General features: G+C 41.7%; 1 protein-coding gene across 1 annotated transcript in view; it reads left to right on the top strand.

Moving 5' to 3' along the window:
• vcanb (versican b) overlaps positions 1–18,584 on the top strand; it is a 53,986-nt gene that overhangs the window by 5,859 nt on the left and 29,543 nt on the right. Inside the window, exons 4-8 of the mRNA XM_071202373.1 lie at positions 1,807–1,893; positions 2,194–2,598; positions 5,083–5,257; positions 5,987–6,114; positions 7,011–7,307. Of these exons, the coding sequence (XP_071058474.1) occupies positions 1,807–1,893; positions 2,194–2,598; positions 5,083–5,257; positions 5,987–6,114; positions 7,011–7,307 (1,092 nt within the window). The remainder of the gene's footprint in view (positions 1–1,806; positions 1,894–2,193; positions 2,599–5,082; positions 5,258–5,986; positions 6,115–7,010; positions 7,308–18,584) is intronic.

Here is an 18,584-nt window from a genome sequence, read left to right as displayed (position 1 = left end):
CTCTCTCTCCCTCTCTCTCTCTCTCTCTCTCTCTCTCTCTCTCTCTCCCTCTCTGTGATGTAGATTTTAAAACACATCACACACACATTTAGCTCCAAGTCTGACGAAGTGGAAAGTGATTATTACTCCAACACACACACACACACACACACACACACACACACACACACACACACACACACACACACACACACACACACACACACACACACACACACACACACGCACTCACAAACACGCACGCAGACATGCAGAGCAATCAGAATCAGGGGTAATTTATGACAATTTTGGAAGAAGAAATAAGAAAAGTAAATAAGAAAAGAAAAATACAAATAAGAAAATGGAAATAAAAGATAAGGAATAAAATACAGTACAAATTAAAAAAGTAAAGTAAAATAGTAAATATAAAAAAAAAGAATAATAATAATTAAAGCTGCAAGTAGCGATGAGCGGGTCTTCGACGCTCCGTGCAGGTCCGCTGTTGTCCGCTGTTGTCCGCTGTTGTCCGCACGTCGACGTCACGCAGGTGTCTCGAGGAATCGGCCGTTGGCAAACGTGGGAAGTTTCAGGCCGATCGGACAACGTACATGGGAGTTACAGCAGTAACATAAACATCGTGTTTGATGGCAAGTGATCTGTCGCCATGGCAACGGCATTTGATGACACCCCATAATACGCTTAGATGTGTTGACCGCATTGTTACCAAACCTGTGCATTTTTTAGTGTTGGGAGCATGTTGTGGGCGGTGGTGGCGAAGTCCATTTGGACTTGGCTTGGCAACTGGAAGGTCACCAGTTCAAGACCCGGCAAGACCAAGTGCTACCGAGGTGTCCCTGAGCAAGGCACCGTTCCCCCCACTGCTCCCCGGGTGCCGTTCAAAATGGCAGCACACTGCTCCAAACACTAGGATGGGTCAAATGCAGAGAAACCATTTCCCCACGAGGGATTAATAAAAGTCCATCTTATGTTCACTGGAGTTATGAGAACGGTATTTGACGAAATCTCAAAACTAGTTATCTTCACTGTTAGCACACATGTGAAGTTTGACTACTTTTTGACCATTTTCATAGAAGTTATAGCAAAAACGTGTTTCATGGCGAGTAATGTGTTGTCATGGCAACTGCGTTTTAGCGAATCTCACAATTGTCATAGAGACATGTTGAGGGCTGGACCATTAGCAATGATCTGAGGTCTGGTGCCATTTGGACGATTTTTCCTAAGAGTTCTGACAACTTCGTGTTTTATGGCGAAGGGACGCGTTGCCATAGAAACGGCATATGGTGAGATCTGGCGTAGAGCTGTTGAGGCATGGAGTCGATCGGATAAAATCCCTAGGAGGAGTTTACTAAAGTACGGCGAGCGAAAACGTGATAAATCGCGTTTTTCCATTGCCAAATCCAAAATGTCCGACTTCCTGTACGTTTTTTTTATACACCTTCAAGAGGCTTTTCGGTTCGTCTCCGCGCCCTAAGGCCCTGACACACCAAGCCGATTCTGGCCGTCGATGACGCAGGAGACGTGAGGCGACACAACAGTCGGGTCCGTCGGGACGTGTTCTTTGGTGTCTCAGGGCCTTTAGTTATATATGTAGCGATTTTCGTTTGTTTACATTAAAGTGAAAGTGGAGGGAGTTTACGTTAAAAACGGAAGTGGGCGTGGCCTACGCACTTTTTTTGTACGCAGAATTCCGGAACCCATTTCACTTTTTTTTTTTGACAATTTCACTTTTTGAAATAATCTGTGACATCATGTGTTTGTTGAAGGTGAATGTGTCCCCTCTCTCTCTCTCTCTCTCTCTCTTGACAGATCTGCTGCTTCAGCCCGACAGCTCTGTGGACGGGGTCTCCGGGGCCCAGCAGCAGGGGTTAAGGGTCTTAAGAAGTATTGTCACAGGTGAGCTGTTACGGTGTACTGTAGAACAGAGCTTGACTCTCACCTGGATAGCAGGTGATCCGAGGACTGACTATGGTGTTTCACTATGAGCCGGTCCACGAAGCAGTCGTGCTTCATCATCATCATCATCATCATCATCATCATCATCATCATCATCATCATCATCATCATTGCCAATTAATCAATTAGTCTTCCTGTAACATCTTCACCCCCTGATGGCTGTTGATGATGAAATGTTTGCGTTGCAGCAGCTACACAGACATAAAATAAAGATTCCAAAATGTGAACATTGTGTTGCAGTGCCCCCCCCCTCGGTGCAGATGCACGCCTCCGGCTCCATGGCGGGTCGGGTGGTGCTTCCCTGCCTCTTCTCCATCCCCTCCCACACCACGGAGTCTCCCACGTCTCCCCCTCTCCTCCCTGCTTCCCCCCTCACCTCCACCCCCGGCCCCCAGGAGGAGCTGAGGATCAAGTGGACGAAGCTGGAGGCGTCCGGGGAGCATTTGGTGCTGGTGGCGCAGGGCGGGGGGGTGAAGGTGGGGCAGGCCTACATGGGGAGGGTGTCTGTGGCGCCTCACCCGCTCTCGTTGGGCGACGCCTCCCTGCACCTGATGAGGCTGCGGGCCAGCGACGCCGGGCTGTTCCGCTGCCAGGTGACGCGCGGCCTGGAGGAGACGCAGCACACCGTCCGCCTCAGCGTCACTGGTGAGGGAAACAGACGCACCCTGAACACACCCCGTCACTTAATGCCACCGGTGGATTCAAACCTGATTTCCTGTGTTTCGACACATATGAAACGGTAGTACATATCAAGTATTTTCCGGGTTCTTCTTCCGGTGGAAACCCCGGATCTCTCCCACAGATTCCACATGAACTCTGACAGGACGCTTTGTGCATCACAAACGCACAAATCAATCAATCAATCAATCAATGTTTATTTATATAGCCCAATATCACAAATGTTACATTTGTCTCAGTGGTCTTCACAGTGTGTACAGAATATCAGTATGACAATACGACACCCTCTGTCCTTAGACCCTCTGTCCTTAGACCCTCACATCGTACAAGGAAAAACTTCCAAAGAAAACCCAGTTTAAAGGGAAAAATGGGAGAAACCTCAGGGAGAGCAACAGAGGAGGGATCCCTCTCCCAGGACGGACAGACGTGCAATAGATGCCGTGTGTAAATTGAAAAGATAATACATTTGCAACATAGGTAGTCCAAATGTTTGGAAATGCATGTGTGTATAATAGGAAGATGAATCCACGAGGATATCCATCCAGGACCGATGATCCAGGACCACAGCCACGACTCAAGATCCAGCGCTCGCGATCCAAAGACTCATTATAACAGACACACAACTCTCTATTTCACTTCCATTCACTTCCTCTGCCCGGATGAGAATAAAACTCCTCCGTCCGTCCAGAGGAGAATAAAGGAGCTAATGACAGCTTTGTGTTTCTGAGGACGGATACATGACTGAGTTTCTGCTCCGTTTGCTAACTGGAGGTCTCCGGTTCACTCAGGAGTCTGTAATAATGGTATCTGTGTAATGCAGGTAGAGCAGGACGAAGAAAAGGACGGTATTTATTCATTTCTTCCACGTTATCTTCAGCTTTCTTCATATCATAGCCACCCAGGGGCGCGCACAGACATTTTGGGGGACAGGAGCTAAATTGAGAAAAAGGGCACCTTAAAAAGAAAGTAAAACAAAAAGTGAAATATAGTCATCTAAATTATGTTTAGATTAGAAGTTACTGTTTAAGGCAGGACATTACATTACATTACATTTAGCTGACGCTTTTATACAAAGCGACTTACAATAAGTGCGTTCGACCAGGAAGATACAACCTTGAAGAAAACAGAATCATAAAGTACATCAGGTTTCATAGAGCCAAGTATTTCAAGTGCTACTCAACTGGCTTTAGAGGAGCCAGTCCTTTATTAGTATATAAGTGCTTTGTTAATAGTTCTTTGTTAGTAATTCTATCGCTCGAGGTGGAGTCGAAAGAGATGAGTTTTCAGTCTCCCCTGGAAGATGTGCAAGATATCTGCTGTCCTGATGTCAATGGGAGCTCATTCCACCATCTTGGAGCCAGGATAGCAAACCCACGTGTTTTTGCTGATGGGAACTTGGGTCCCCCTCGCAGCGAGGCAAACATATCGTTTTTCCATGTGGGCCTACTTGTAACTTATTTGATTTTGGTCTGTTTTGCTGCTTGTTTTCTTTCACTCCAATGGAAAGAAAACTTTCAGTCTAATCTCCCGACCTGATATTTTAATTTTGTATTCAATCAATATATTTATAGAAAGGGATACTGTGCCCAAACAGCAATAGATATATATTCATTTATAATTCAAACAAATATTTAACACTAGAACCGCCAACAGGGTCAATTTGACCCAGAGCTGTTTTTTATTGTATGTAACTTTTTTTCAATAACATATTAAAGTCTCCCAGTCCGTGACTTTTCCTGAAAGTGTGTTATGTAGCACCCTCTGTTGTTAAAAATGGTCAATATGAAGTCAGATTGAAGAAATCGGCAAAATAATTGCCATTTATACCTATTTCCGCCAAGCGGGTCATATTGACCCCACCCCTTTTCGCGCTATTGATTTTACGTGTAAACAAACATGACGTGTTGCTATAGCAACGCCTTTTGTCTACTGCAGTTCCTTATAGATTGAGAGAGAGAGAGATAGATTGATAGCGACAGTCTGTAGTGAAGGAGCACGCTACCACAGGACCATTTTTATTTTTAAAGCAATACTTTTACTTTGAAAATCAATGCATTCTAATGCTGGGTCAATTTGACCCTGGTGGCGGTTTTAGGTATAACAATCTCTGGCGGTTCTAGTGTTAAATAAAACATTTTTTTTTTTTTAAAGCACCCCATAAAAATTGCACTTTCTCTGGAGGAAGTGCCCACTTTGATGTCTATGTGTGCACGTGCCTGTAGCCACCTAAAAGCTGCTGCAAAAGTCTGCAGAAGACCCAGAATCAGCACTTTAGTAACATGGCTGAAATAGAGGGATGTGATGGATGGACATGGTTTGTATCTGAGCCCTGTAATGTATGCCTTCTAGATTGTCCCCTGAATCTGTGGATCTATTTTAAGAGTTCCTTCATGGATCGTTGGACTTTAAGCTTCTCTCTCTGACTCGGATGATTTCTTGGTGTTTCTGCAGGCGTTGTTTTCCACTACCGGGCGAACAGCAGCCGCTACACGCTGGACTTCCTTTCAGCCGTGGAGGCTTGCGAACGCGCCGGCGCCACCATCGCTTCACCGGGTCAACTGCAGGCTGCGTTCGAGGACGGGTTCGACCAATGTGACGCCGGCTGGCTCTCCGACCAGACCGTCGGGTGGGGCACTAAACTACTTTACATAAACACCAGAACTCTGTGTCTTTTTCTACATGTTTGATGAGATTTTTACTGTTTTACGTATTTCATAATGTGCATGGTTTTTATTCTGACACAGATACACTTCATTTGACTAATTTCTCAGAATTTGACTTTTCCCTAAAAATGTGACTTTGTTCACAACATTTGAGTTTTTTCTTCAATTTTCACTTTTTTTTCTCACAGAATTCGACTTTTTTTCACAGTTTTGACTTTTTTCTCAAAATTTTACTTTTTTCTCAAAATTTTACTTTTTCACTTTCTAGAAATTGCTTAAAAACAATAATAATTTAGAATCTTTGTTTAAAAATTATCACTGCACTTTAGACATTGTGTACTGGTTTAAATAAATACATGATTAAAGTCTAAATAAGGTTTTTAGGAATATTAACCTAAATTACTTATGTGTTATTTTGTATTGGGTTGTTTCCTTAGCGACCGAATCACAGCTTAAACTTTGATTTCCATCAAGTAAAAACATTTAAAATAAAACAACCTGTTTTCAAAGCGCATCAACTTGATTAAGGTATTTGTTTAAAGATTATATTTCCTTCTTGATTCTGCTGAGAGCACCTTTATTATTCTGTCTTGTTTATTTAAGGTTTTTAGGATTTAAACCCAGTCAGAAGTTACTCAATTATAGACTGGAGGTTGTATGTGTTGTTTATTGTTTGTTTGTTTACTGCCCAGTTACCCCATCGTCACGCCTCGTCCCGGCTGTGCAGGAAATCTTCTGAATCGACCCGGAGTCAGAACGTACGGCCTGAGAGAGCCGGAAGAGAAATACGACGTGTACTGCTACGTGGACAAACTACACGGTAAAGAGTACAAGTAGAGATGGAAGAAGTGCTCAGACATTAACTTCAGTAAAAGCAGCAATACTACAGTTATAAGTAGAAGTTATGCATGATTAGTACATATACTAGTTTATTAGTATTGGTATCTGTGAAGTATCTATAGTTACTGAAGCTGGAGTAAAAGTATAAAGTATGTCAAAAGAATTAATACATTCAAGCATAAGAACAAAAACACAAAGTGCAATAAGACGGATTAGAGAAGCAAACGTGAAGACGATGCAGCATTTTCCAACTTTCTTATATAATGTTTTAATATTTAACTTTTTTTTTCAAATTTTCCAAAATGTTCCAACTTTGAAAAATATCATGTTTATTTTTCTTTTTTACTTTCTTTTTCAAAATATTCCGAAATGTTCAAAGTTTTCTCCAAAAATATATTTTTTACTTTTTTACTCAAGTACAAAATCCTATTTTTTTATATATATATTATTGAACTTGGTATTTTTTACTTTTTTAATATTCTGAAATGTCACAACTTTTTTCTCAAAGTATTTTAGTTATTTCTTTTAAACTTCAAAAATAGTTCTCAAAATATTCAATTTTTTTTGTTTTTCAATAGTTTTTCAAAATATCCCGGAATATTTCAACCCTTTAATCAAAATACATATATTTTTTAATATGTCAAATTTTTTCAAAATGTTCACACTTTTTTCCAAATATAGTTTTTTTAAATAAATATTTCAAATTATTTTTCAAAACATTCCTAAACGTTCCGACTTTTTCCTCAAAATACATATTTTTTCTTTTAATATTTAAACTTTTTTCCAATGCAAGATTCAACCTCTCAAAACATCGTGTCTCTTTTACATCTCTAACTCCTAAATCTTACGTCCTAACCCTTCCTCTCTCCCCCTCAGGCGAGCTCTTCTTCCCCGCCTCCCTCAGTCAGAAGCTCTCTCTGCAGGAGTCCAGACTCCACTGCCTCTCTCTCGGCTCTGTTCTGGCGTCTCCGGGTCAGCTGTTCGCCGCCTGGAGATCCGGATACAACCGCTGTGACTACGGCTGGCTGTCGGACGGCAGCGTTCGACACCCGGTCACCGTGCCGCTGCCTCAGTGTGGGGGGGGCCAGCTGGGGGTCCGCACGCTCTACAAACACCAGAACCAGACGGGCTTCCCGGACCCCCGGGACAAGCACGGACTCTTCTGCTTTAAAGGTGAGACGGAAACACAAACCTGGTAGTGAGTCAAAGCAGAGGCGGAGTTTAAAGTGTGTCAGAAGAGTCAAACTGCTAGAGCAGGGGTGTCAAACTCAAGGCCCGGGGGCCAAATCCGGCCAGCGACTTCATTTTATGCGGCCCCACAAGAGCTTGCAAAGAACGGTTACAGGCTGATTTATAGAAGCACACAAACTACATGTCCCACAATGCATCTCTCATTTGACTTTTCCCTCAGAATTAGACTTTTATTTCAAGATTTCACTTTTTTTCTTTTTAAATCATTTTGTGACATTCTCACTGAAGAGACTTGCAATTATTTTCCCTAGACTTCTGCTTTCAGACATAGTTAATTATGAAGTTATTACCCTGTCCGATAATAATCCAATGCAGAGGCAATAACATTATGTTATATATATATAACATATTTATATATGCATTTTGATATAGTCTTGAAGTTACAACCGGCCCTTTAAGTGCAACCATAATGCTGATGTGGCCCGTGGTGAAATTGAGTTTGACACCCCTGTGCTAGAGTATACGGCCATTCACTGATGAGCTGGTTCCAAGGAGTCCAGGCGAACCCGACAGATCACCAAGACAAATGGATCGGCTGTGGACAGTCTGATTTACGTTTTGGATACGCACTCAGATGAAGCTAGTGCTCTCCCTCCCGTAGCATCTCTTAGTCGTACGAACATTACGTGCGATCGACAGGGATGTTCCACAAATGGGCGTGGAAGGCTTTGTGAGGTTGCTAACAAGTGTCTAAATGAGACGTTGTGATTGGTCAACACCAGAACCAGACGGGTTTCCCAGACCCCGAGGACAAGCACGGACTCTTCTGCTTTAAGGGTGAGACGGAAACTGTTAGAAAACTCTCCCTGGTCCCCGGCTTCAGCCTCAGGACCCGTGTGTCTGGGATCCTCTCCTGATGGAAGGAGTCATCACATACAGAGACTAGTTCCTAAACAGTGTCCTTCACATGCTGACAGACAGGTGAGGCGGAAACACAGGTGAGATGGAGGGGCAGGAAGGAGTCCCGCACCTGATGATGAGTCAGCATTCTCCTGGTCAGTGCAAGTGTTCCGTAGCGAGGGTCTCAACACCACACAGTACGTTTGAGTCTTGAGAGAAAGCAAGACATTTGAAGCAAAATCCAGTAAAAATCTAGGATAGAAAAATGTGAATTTAGAACAAAAACAAACAGATTTAGTTTAGTTTCTAGGTGCTGTTTCTCTCCTCGTTTAGTGCTCCACCTTTCTGCACGCTGACCCATTTCATGCACACAGGAAGTAGGTTGGATTGCATCTTGAGGTGACGGCGGTTTGTTCTCCACTGGCTTTGGTCCATTAACATACCAGTTGAATTAGTTGACTTAAAGATAAGAGATAAGAAAGGATTTATTTATCCCGAAGGAAATTGTTACAAAACTACATGAAGACATATAACACAGCAGCATAATGATAAAACGGTACACTAACAGTTCAGTAAAAAAGAGCAATTCAATAACTACAGGAAACCTAGAAGGATTTCACATAATTAATGTGAAATACTTTACGTCAAAATGATGTAAAGGGAGGAATATCTGCAGCAAGAACAGCTGTTTAGAGGTCCAGAGACAGGACTAACAGCAGCAGGATACACTCTGACTTTATGAGGGGAAAGTCCCGCTAACAGAGAGAGAGAGAGGGGGGGGAGGGGGAGGGGGAGAGGGAGAGAGAGAGAGAGAGAGAGAGAGGGAGGGGAGAGAGAGAGAGAGGGAGGGGAGAGGGAGAGAGAGAGAGAGGGGGGGGGAGAGAGAGGAGAGGGGGGGAGGGAGAGAGAGAGGGGAGAGAGGGAGAGAGAGAGGGAGAGAGAAGTGGGGGGAGAGAGAGTCCCTAATGCTGCACAGCTGGAGACAAACCAAACACACACAGACGTCATCATTAACACTGGTGTAAAGTCACTACATTGTTTTCCTACATTAACAAGCATCTGAGTACTTCTACTTTTACTCAAGTACAAGATCTGAGTACTTCTACTTTTACTCAAGTACAAGATCTGAGTACTTCTACTTTTACTCAAGTACAAGATCTGAGTACCTCTACTTTTACTCAAGTACAAGAGCTGGGTACTTCTACTTTTACTCAAGTACAAGAGCTGGGTACTTCTACTTGTACTCGAGTACAAGACCTGGGTACTTCTTCTCCCCTGGGCATTAGTGCTTGCAGTATTGTTCAGTGTTGTTAGTATTGTTCAGTATTGTTCAGTATTGTTAGTATTGTTCAGTGTTGTTCAGTATTGCTAGTATTGTTCAGTGTTGTTAGTATTGTTAGTATTGTTCAGTAGTGTTCAGTATTGTTCAGTAGTGTTCAGTATTGTTAGTAGTGTTCAGTATTGTTCAGTAGTGTTCAGTATTGTTCAGTGGTGTTCAGTATTGTTAGTATTGTTAGTAGTGTTCAGTATTGTTCAGTATTGCTCCGTATTGTTCCGTATTGTTAGTATTGTTCAGCAGTGTTCAGTATTGTTAGTATTGTTAGTATTGTTAGTAGTGTTCAGTATTGTTCAGTATTGTTCAGTATTGCTCCATATTGTTCAGTATTGTTCAGTAGTGTTAGTATTGTTAGTATTGTTCGGTATTGTTCAGTATTGTTCAGTATTGTTCAGTATTGTTCAGTAGTGTTAGTATTGTTAGTATTGTTCGGTATTGTTAGTATTGTTCAGTATTGTTCAGTATTGTTCAGTATTGTTCAGTAGTGTTAGTATTGTTAGTATTGTCTAGGATTGTTAGTATTGTTCAGTATTGTTAGTACTGTTAGTGTTGTTCGGTATTGTTCAGTATTGTTCAGTAGTGTTAGTATTGTTAGTATTGTTCGGTATTGTTAGTATTGTTCAGTATTGTTATTATTGTTAGTATTGTTCAGTAGTGTTCAGTATTGTTCACTATTGTTCAGTATTGTTCAGTATTGTCTAGGATTGTTAGTATTGTTAGTATTGTTAGTATTGTTCGGTATTGTTAGTATTGTTCAGTATTGTTAGTATCGTTAGTATTGTTCGGTATTGTTAGTATAGTTCAGTATTGTTATTATTGTTAGTATTGTTCAGTATTGTTCAGTATTGTTCAGTATTGTTCAGTATTGTTCAGTAGTGTTAGTATTGTTAGTATTGTTCGGTAGTGTTAGTATTGTTCGGTATTGTTCAGTATTGTTCAGTATTGTTCAGTATTGTTCAGTATTGTTATTATTGTTAGTATTGTTCAGTAGTGTTCAGTATTGTTCAGTATTGTTCAGTATTGTTCAGTAGTGTTGGTATTGTTAGTATTGTCTAGGATTGTTAGTATTGTTCAGTATTGTTAGTACTGTTAGTATTGTTCAGTGTTGTTCAGTATTGTTCAGTATTGTTCAGTAGTGTTAGTATTGTTCGGTATTGTTAGTATTGTTCAGTATTGTTATTATTGTTAGTATTGTTCAGTAGTGTTCAGTATTGTTCACTATTGTTCAGTATTGTCTAGGATTGTTAGTATTGTTCAGTATTGTTAGTATTGTTCGGTATTGTTAGTATTGTTCAGTATTGTTATTATTGTTAGTATTGTTCAGTAGTGTTCAGTATTGTTCACTATTGTTCAGTATTGTTTAGGATTGTTAGTATTGTCTAGGATTGTTAGTATTGTTCAGTATTGTTAGTATTGTTCGGTATTGTTAGTATTGTTCGGTATTGTTAGTATTGTTCAGTATTGTTATTATTGTTAGTATTGTTCAGTATTGTTCAGTATTGTTCAGTAGTGTTAGTATTGTTAGTATTGTCTAGGATTGTTAGTATTGTTCAGTATTGTTAGTACTGTTAGTATTGTTCAGTGTTGTTCGGTATTGTTCAGTAGTGTTAGTATTGTTAGTATTGTTCGGTATTGTTAGTATTGTTCAGTATTGTTATTATTGTTAGTATTGTTCAGTAGTGTTCAGTATTGTTCACTATTGTTCAGTATTGTTCAGTATTGTTTAGGATTGTTAGTATTGTCTAGGATTGTTAGTATTGTTCAGTATTGTTCAGTATTGTTAGTATTGTTCGGTATTGTTAGTATTGTTCAGTATTGTTATTATTGTTAGTATTGTTCGGTATTGTTAATATTGTTCAGTATTGTTATTATTGTTAGTATTGTTCAGTATTGTTCAGTATTGTTCAGTAGTGTTAGTATTGTTAGTATTGTCTAGGATTGTTAGTATTGTTCAGTATTGTTAGTACTGTTAGTATTGTTCAGTGTTGTTCAGTATTGTTCAGTATTGTTCAGTAGTGTTAGTATTGTTAGTATTGTTCGGTATTGTTAGTGTTGTTCAGTATTGTTATTATTGTTAGTATTGTTCAGTAGTGTTCAGTATTGTTCACTATTGTTCAGTATTGTTTAGGATTGTTAGTATTGTCTAGGATTGTTAGTATTGTTCAGTATTGTTAGTATTGTTAGTATTGTTCGGTATTGTTAGTATTGTTCACTATTGTTCAGTATTGTTTAGGATTGTTAGTATTGTTCAGTATTGTTAGTACTGTTAGTGTTGTTCAGTATTGTTCAGTATTGTTAGTATTGTTCAGTAGTGTTCAGTATTGTTAGTATTGTTCAGTAGTGTTCAGTATTGTTCCGTATTGTTCAGTATTGTTAGTGTTGTTCAGTATTGTTCAGTATTGTTCAGTATTGTTCAGTATTGTTAGTATTGTTCAGTAGTGTTCAGTATTGTTCAGTAGTGTTATTATTGTTAGTATTGTTCAGCAGTGTTCAGTATTGTTTGTATTGGTCAGTATTGTCAGTATTGCTCAGTATTGTTCAGTATTGTTCAGTATTGTTCAGTAGTGTTAGTATTGTTAGTATTGTTCAGCAGTGTTCAGTATTGTTCAGTAGTGTTAGCATTGTTAGTATTGGTCAGTATTGGTCAGTATTGGTCAGTATTGTTCAGGATTGTTAGTATTGTTCAGTATTGCTAGTATTGTTCAGTAGTGTTCAGTATTGTTATTATTGTTAGTATTGTTCGGTGTTGTTCGGTATTGTTCAGTATTGTCCAGTAGTGTTCAGTATTGTTCAGTATTGCTCAGTATTGTTAGTATTGTTTAGTATTGTTTGTATTGTTCAGTAGCGTTCGGTATTGTTCAGTATTGTTAGTATTGTTCAGTATTGTTCAGTTTTGTTATTAGTTTGTATTGTTCGTACTGTTAGTATTGTTCAGTAGTGTTATTATTGTTAGTATTGTTCAGTAGTGTTCAGTATTGTTTGTATTGGTCAGTATTGTCAGTATTGCTCAGTATTGTTCAGTATTGTTCAGTAGTGTTAGTATTGTTAGTATTGTTCAGCAGTGTTCAGTATTGTTCAGTAGTGTTAGCATTGTTAGTATTGGTCAGTATTGGTCAGTATTGGTCAGTATTGTTCAGGATTGTTAGTATTGTTCAGTATTGCTAGTATTGTTCAGTAGTGTTCAGTATTGTTATTATTGTTAGTATTGTTCGGTGTTGTTCGGTATTGTTCAGTATTGTCCAGTAGTGTTCAGTATTGTTCAGTATTGCTCAGTATTGTTAGTATTGTTTAGTATTGTTTGTATTGTTCAGTAGCGTTCGGTATTGTTCAGTATTGTTAGTATTGTTCAGTATTGTTCAGTTTTGTTATTAGTTTGTATTGTTCGTACTGTTAGTATTGTTCAGTAGTGTTATTATTGTTAGTATTGTTCAGTATTGTTCAGTATTGTTTGTATTGGTCAGTATTGTTAGTATTGTTCAGTATTGTTCAGTATTGTTCAGTAGTGTTATTATTGTTAGTATTGTTCAGTATTGTTCAGTATTGTTAGTATTGTTCAGTATTGTTCAGTATTGTTTGTATTGCTCAGTATTGTTCAGTAGTGTTCAGTATTGTTAGTATTGTTCAGTAGTGTTAGTATTGTTAGTATTGTTCGGTATTGGTCAGTATTGTTCAGGATTGTTAGTATTGGTCAGTATTGCTAGTATTGTTCAGTAGTGTTCAGTATTGTTATTATTGTTAGTATTGTTCGGTGTTGTTCGGTATTGTTAGTATTGTTTAGTATTGTTTGTATTGTTCAGTAGCGTTCGGTATTGTTAGTATTGTTCAGTATTGTCAGTATTGTTCAGTATTTTTATTATTGTTCAGTATTGTTCAGTAGTGTTCGGTAGTGTTCAGTATTGTTCAGTGGTGTTTGGTACTGTTCAGTATTGTTAGTATTGTTCAGTATTGTTAGTATTGTTCAGTATTGTTCAGTATTTTTCAGTAGCGCTAGTATTTTTCAGTATTGTTCAGTATTGTTAGTATTGTTCTGTATTGTTAGTATTGTTCATTATTGTTCAGTATTGTTAGTATTGTTAGTATTTTCAGTATTGTTAGTATTGTCCAGTATTGTTCAGTATTGTTAGTATTGTTCTGTATTGTTAGTATTGTTCATTATTGTTCAGTATTGTTCGGTGGGATGTTTTGCAGATGATTTAGATGCAAACAGGTTTGGCAGAAAGTGAAGGTACTCACAGTCAGTGACAGTCTGAGGACCCACAGCTCCCCAAACACATGAGCTCACTTCTGGGCAGGGTCTTCAGGATTGAGAGCGAGCCTGGAAACACCTCCAGAGAGGGGGGGGGGGGGTGGTTACATCACATATGGTTTTATGTGTGGACTTCATGTAGTTTTTACCTAAAGAGTGGATAAAGAAACAAAAAACATGGCTTACCATGTTCCGTGAATCCAAATGGACTAAACATTTCAACATAAATCAAATCTTTCGAAAAAGTAAAAATATATTATATATATTAAATACATACATGATAATAATAATGTAATGTTGATGCATGATATATAAATGGGCTTATTTATGTGCTCCTAATATCTAAAGTACTACCTCTAGCTTCATTTAAAAGTAGATTTTTGTTTATGTGTCGTATTTGGATTTCAGCAGGTTTAGGTTGCAAGCAAAAACGATTGGAAAACATTACATTACATTTAGCTGACGCTTTTATCCAAAGCGACTTACAATAAGTGCGTTCGACCAGGAAGACACAACCTTGAAGAAAATAGAATCATAAAGTACATCAGGTTTCATAGAGCTAATCAACTGGCTTTAGAGAAGCCAGCCCTTTGTTAGTATATAAGTGCTTTGTTAGTAATTCTTTGTTAGTAATTCTATCGCTCGAAGTGGAGTCGAAAGAGATGAGTTTTCAGTCTGCGCCGGAAGGTGTGTAAGATATCTGCTGTCCTGATGTCAATGGGGAGCTCATTCCACCATCTTGGAGCCAGGATAGCAAACCCACGTGTTTCTGCTGATGGGAACCCCGCTTAAGTCGAAGTATTTGTATGCATACTCATAGTTGTTTCTTGTCCTGTATCTGTCAAAGCACAATATGTGTTCCTGAGATGAAGTGGAGAGAAGCATGACGTCAGCAGAGGCGCTCGTACTGAGGAGGGGGAAACAGAGAAGGGAACCCCGCCTAACGGCACCGTACGTAGGGAGGGAGTTAGTTTGGTCCCCAAGGACTGCATGAGGTCAGCGGCACACAGAGAGCTGTTTGTTCAGCTCTCTCTCATATGTGTCCCATCATAACGAGATGTAAATCTGTGGCTGCAGAAACCAAAGCCTTATGGCCTGCTGTAAATAAAGAAAGATGCGTTCAGGATTTAGGAAGACGACTGTGAATTCAACGCTAGACAGAAGTGCAATACGATATCACTTAGAATAGAAGAGAGGATTACACTAGACAGTGGGATGGAGACCAGATGAAACCACTACGTAATTAATTAAATGCATTAATAAATAAATATATAGTTATTTACATTTGTATGACATTTTTTTAATATATATATATTATTAAAAACATAATACATTAATTAATACAAAAACATTTTTAGAAATATTTTTAAATATATAATTTTTAAATGTATACTTTAATGTGTTTTTGTTGGCCCAATTGCATTACGGTCTGTAGGGACTTTCAATTTGGGTTCGCGTCCCGATTGGACCAGTGTGGACTGGTCACTGCCAAGGTGCCCTTGAGCAAGCAACCGAACCCCCACCGTTGTACAATAACTGCCCACTGCTCCCAGTACTATGATGGGTTAAATGCAGAGGTCCAATTTCACTGTGTGACAAAATAAAGAGGGTTTCATCCTCCAATTCTCTCCCTCTACCGATAAGTGAAATGCACAACTACTGAATGTATAACACGAGTCCAGCCACACTGAGACCTTGTATTAGTAACCATGGTGACTTCATGTTTCTAAAATTAAGTTTCATTTCCTTTTAACGTCTGCAGTGTGACGGCTCCATGATTAGCATTTTCCAGATAGTGCTGGTTTATTTTCTGAATGAGTCACAACGATACTGATTCATTCTTTCAGCATTTTGTTTTGGGTATTTTTGGATGCTTTTTCTGGACCAGTATTTCAGCCAACCGGCGGAAAATGAGGTTACTTTGTTTTTGGGAATTTTCCAAAGCGTACCACAAGTTTTAGCCGGTTCTTACCTTTTAAGGCAGCTATTTTTAAGTGACATGTAGTAATGGCAGAAACCTGTCGAGGACATCAGATATTTGTCCCATAGTACAATTGGGATGGATTTCAAAGAGAGCTAACAGTGAAAATATAAACTACCCAAATGGAATAAACCTCACACACGGCATCTATTGCCCGTCTGTCCGTCCTGGGAGAGGATCCTCCTCTGCTGCTCTCCCTGAGGTTTCTCCCATGTTCCCTTAAACTGTGGGTTTTCTCCGGAAGTGTTTCCTTGTACGATGTGAGGGTCTGAGGACAGAGGGTCTAAGGACAGAGGGTCTGAGGACAGAGGGTCGAAGGACAGAGGGTCTAAGGACAGAGGGTCTAAGGACAGAGGGTCTAAGGGCTGAGGGTCTAAGGAAAGAGGGTCTAAGGGCTGAGGGTCTAAGGACAGAGGATCTAAGGGCAGAGGATCTAAGGACAGAGGGTCTAGGGACAGAGGGTCTAAGGACAGAGGGTCTAAGGGCTGAGGGTCTAAGGACAGAGGGTCTAAGGACAGAGGGTCTGAGGACAGAGGGTCTGAGGACAGAGGGTCTAAGGACAGAGGGTCTAAAGGCTGAGGGTCTGAGGACAGAGGGTCTGAGGACAGAGGGTCTGAGGACAGAGGGTCTAAGGACAGAGGGTCTAAGGGCTGAGGGTCTAAGGACAGAGGGTCTAAGGACAGAGGGTCTGAGGACAGAGGATCTGAGGACAGAGGGTCTAAGGACAGAGGGTCTAAAGGCTGAGGGTCTAAGGACAGAGGGTCTGAGGACAGAGGGTCTGAGGACAGAGGGTCTAAGGACAGAGGGTCTAAGGGCTGAGGGTCTGAGGACAGAGGGTCTAAGGACAGAGGGTCTAAGGACAGAGGGTCTGAGGACAGAGGGTCTGAGGACAGAGGGTCAAAGGACAGAGGGTCTAAGGACAGAGGGTCTAAGGACAGAGGGTCTGAGGACAGAGGGTCAAAGGACAGAGGGTCTGAGGACAGAGGGTCTAAGGACAGAGGGTCTGAGGACAGAGGGTCTAAGGACAGAGGGTCTGAGGACAGAGGGTCTGAGGACAGATGGTCTAAGGACAGAGGGTCTAAGGACAGAGGGTCTGAGGACAGAGGGTCTGAGGACAGAGGGTCTAAGGACAGAGGGTCTAAAGACTGAGGGTCTGAGGACAGAGGGTCTGAGGACAGAGGGTCTGAGGACAGAGGGTCTAAGGACAGAGGGTCTAAGGGCTGAGGGTCTGAGGACAGAGGGTCTAAGAACAGAGGGTCTAAGGACAGAGGGTCTGAGGACAGAGGGTCTGAGGACAGAGGGTCTGAGGACAGAGGGTCAAGGACAGAGGGTCTAAGGACAGAGGGTCTAAGGACAGAGGGTCTGAGGACAGAGGGTCTGAGGACAGAGGGTCAAGGACAGAGGGTCTAAGGACAGAGGGTCTAAGGACAGAGGGTCTGAGGACAGAGGGTCAAGGGACAGAGGGTCTGAGGACAGAGGGTCTAAGGACAGAGGGTCTGAGGACAGAGGGTCTAAGGACAGAGGGTCTGAGGACAGAGGGTCTGAGGACAGAGGGTCTAAGGACAGAGGGTCTAAGGACAGAGGGTCTGAGGACAGAGGGTCTAAGGACAGAGGGTCTAAAGGCTGAGGGTCTGAGGACAGAGGGTCTGAGGACAGAGGGTCTGAGGACAGAGGGTCTAAGGACAGAGGGTCTAAGGGCTGAGGGTCTGAGGACAGAGGGTCTAAGAACAGAGGGTCTAAGGACAGAGGGTCTGAGGACAGAGGGTCTGAGGACAGAGGGTCTGAGGACAGAGGGTCAAAGGACAGAGGGTCTAAGGACAGAGGGTCTAAGGACAGAGGGTCTGAGGACAGAGGGGTCAAGGGACAGAGGGTCTGAGGACAGAGGGTCTAAGGACAGAGGGTCCTGAGGACAGAGGGTCTGAGGACAGAGGGTCTAAGGACAGAGGGTCTGAGGACAGAGGGGTCTGAGGACAGAGGGTCTACGGACAGAGGGTCTAAGGGCTGAGGGTCTGAGGACAGAGGGTCTAAGAACAGAGGGTCTAAGGACAGAGGGGTCTGAGGACAGAGGGTCTGAGGACAGAGGGTCTGAGGACAGAGGGTCAAAGGACAGAGGGTCTAAGGACAGAGGGTCTAAGGACAGAGGGTCTGAGGACAGAGGGTCAAGGGACAGAGGGTCTGAGGACAGAGGGTCTAAGGACAGAGGGTCTGAGGACAGAGGGTCTAAGGACAGAGGGTCTGAGGACAGAGGGTCTGAGGACAGAGGGTCTAAGGGCTGAGGGTCTAAGGACAGAGGATCTAAGGACAGAGGATCTAAGGACAGAGGGTCTAGGGACAGAGGGTCTAAGGACAGAGGGTCTAAGGGCTGAGGGTCTAAGGACAGAGGGTCTAAGGACAGAGGGTCTGAGGACAGAGGGTCTGAGGACAGAGGGTCTAAGGACAGAGGGTCTAAAGGCTGCGGGTCTAAGGACAGAGGGTCTGAGGACAGAGGGTCTGAGGACAGAGGGTCTAAGGACAGAGGGTCTAAGGGCTGAGGGTCTAAGGACAGAGGGTCTAAGGACAGAGGGTCTGAGGACAGAGGATCTGAGGACAGAGGGTCTAAGGACAGAGGGTCTAAAGGCTGAGGGTCTAAGGACAGAGGGTCTGAGGACAGAGGGTCTGAGGACAGAGGGTCTAAGGACAGAGGGTCTAAGGGCTGAGGGTCTGAGGACAGAGGGTCTAAGGACAGAGGGTCTAAGGACAGAGGGTCTGAGGACAGAGGGTCTGAGGACAGAGGGTCAAAGGACAGAGGGTCTAAGG

The sequence above is a fragment of the Pseudochaenichthys georgianus genome, unplaced genomic scaffold (genome assembly GCF_902827115.2).
Source record: "Pseudochaenichthys georgianus unplaced genomic scaffold, fPseGeo1.2 scaffold_360_arrow_ctg1, whole genome shotgun sequence".
NCBI lineage: Eukaryota > Metazoa > Chordata > Actinopteri > Perciformes > Channichthyidae > Pseudochaenichthys > Pseudochaenichthys georgianus.
The sequence above is the reverse complement of the archived record's forward strand: the minus strand, read 5'-3'. Positions and strand labels throughout refer to the sequence as shown.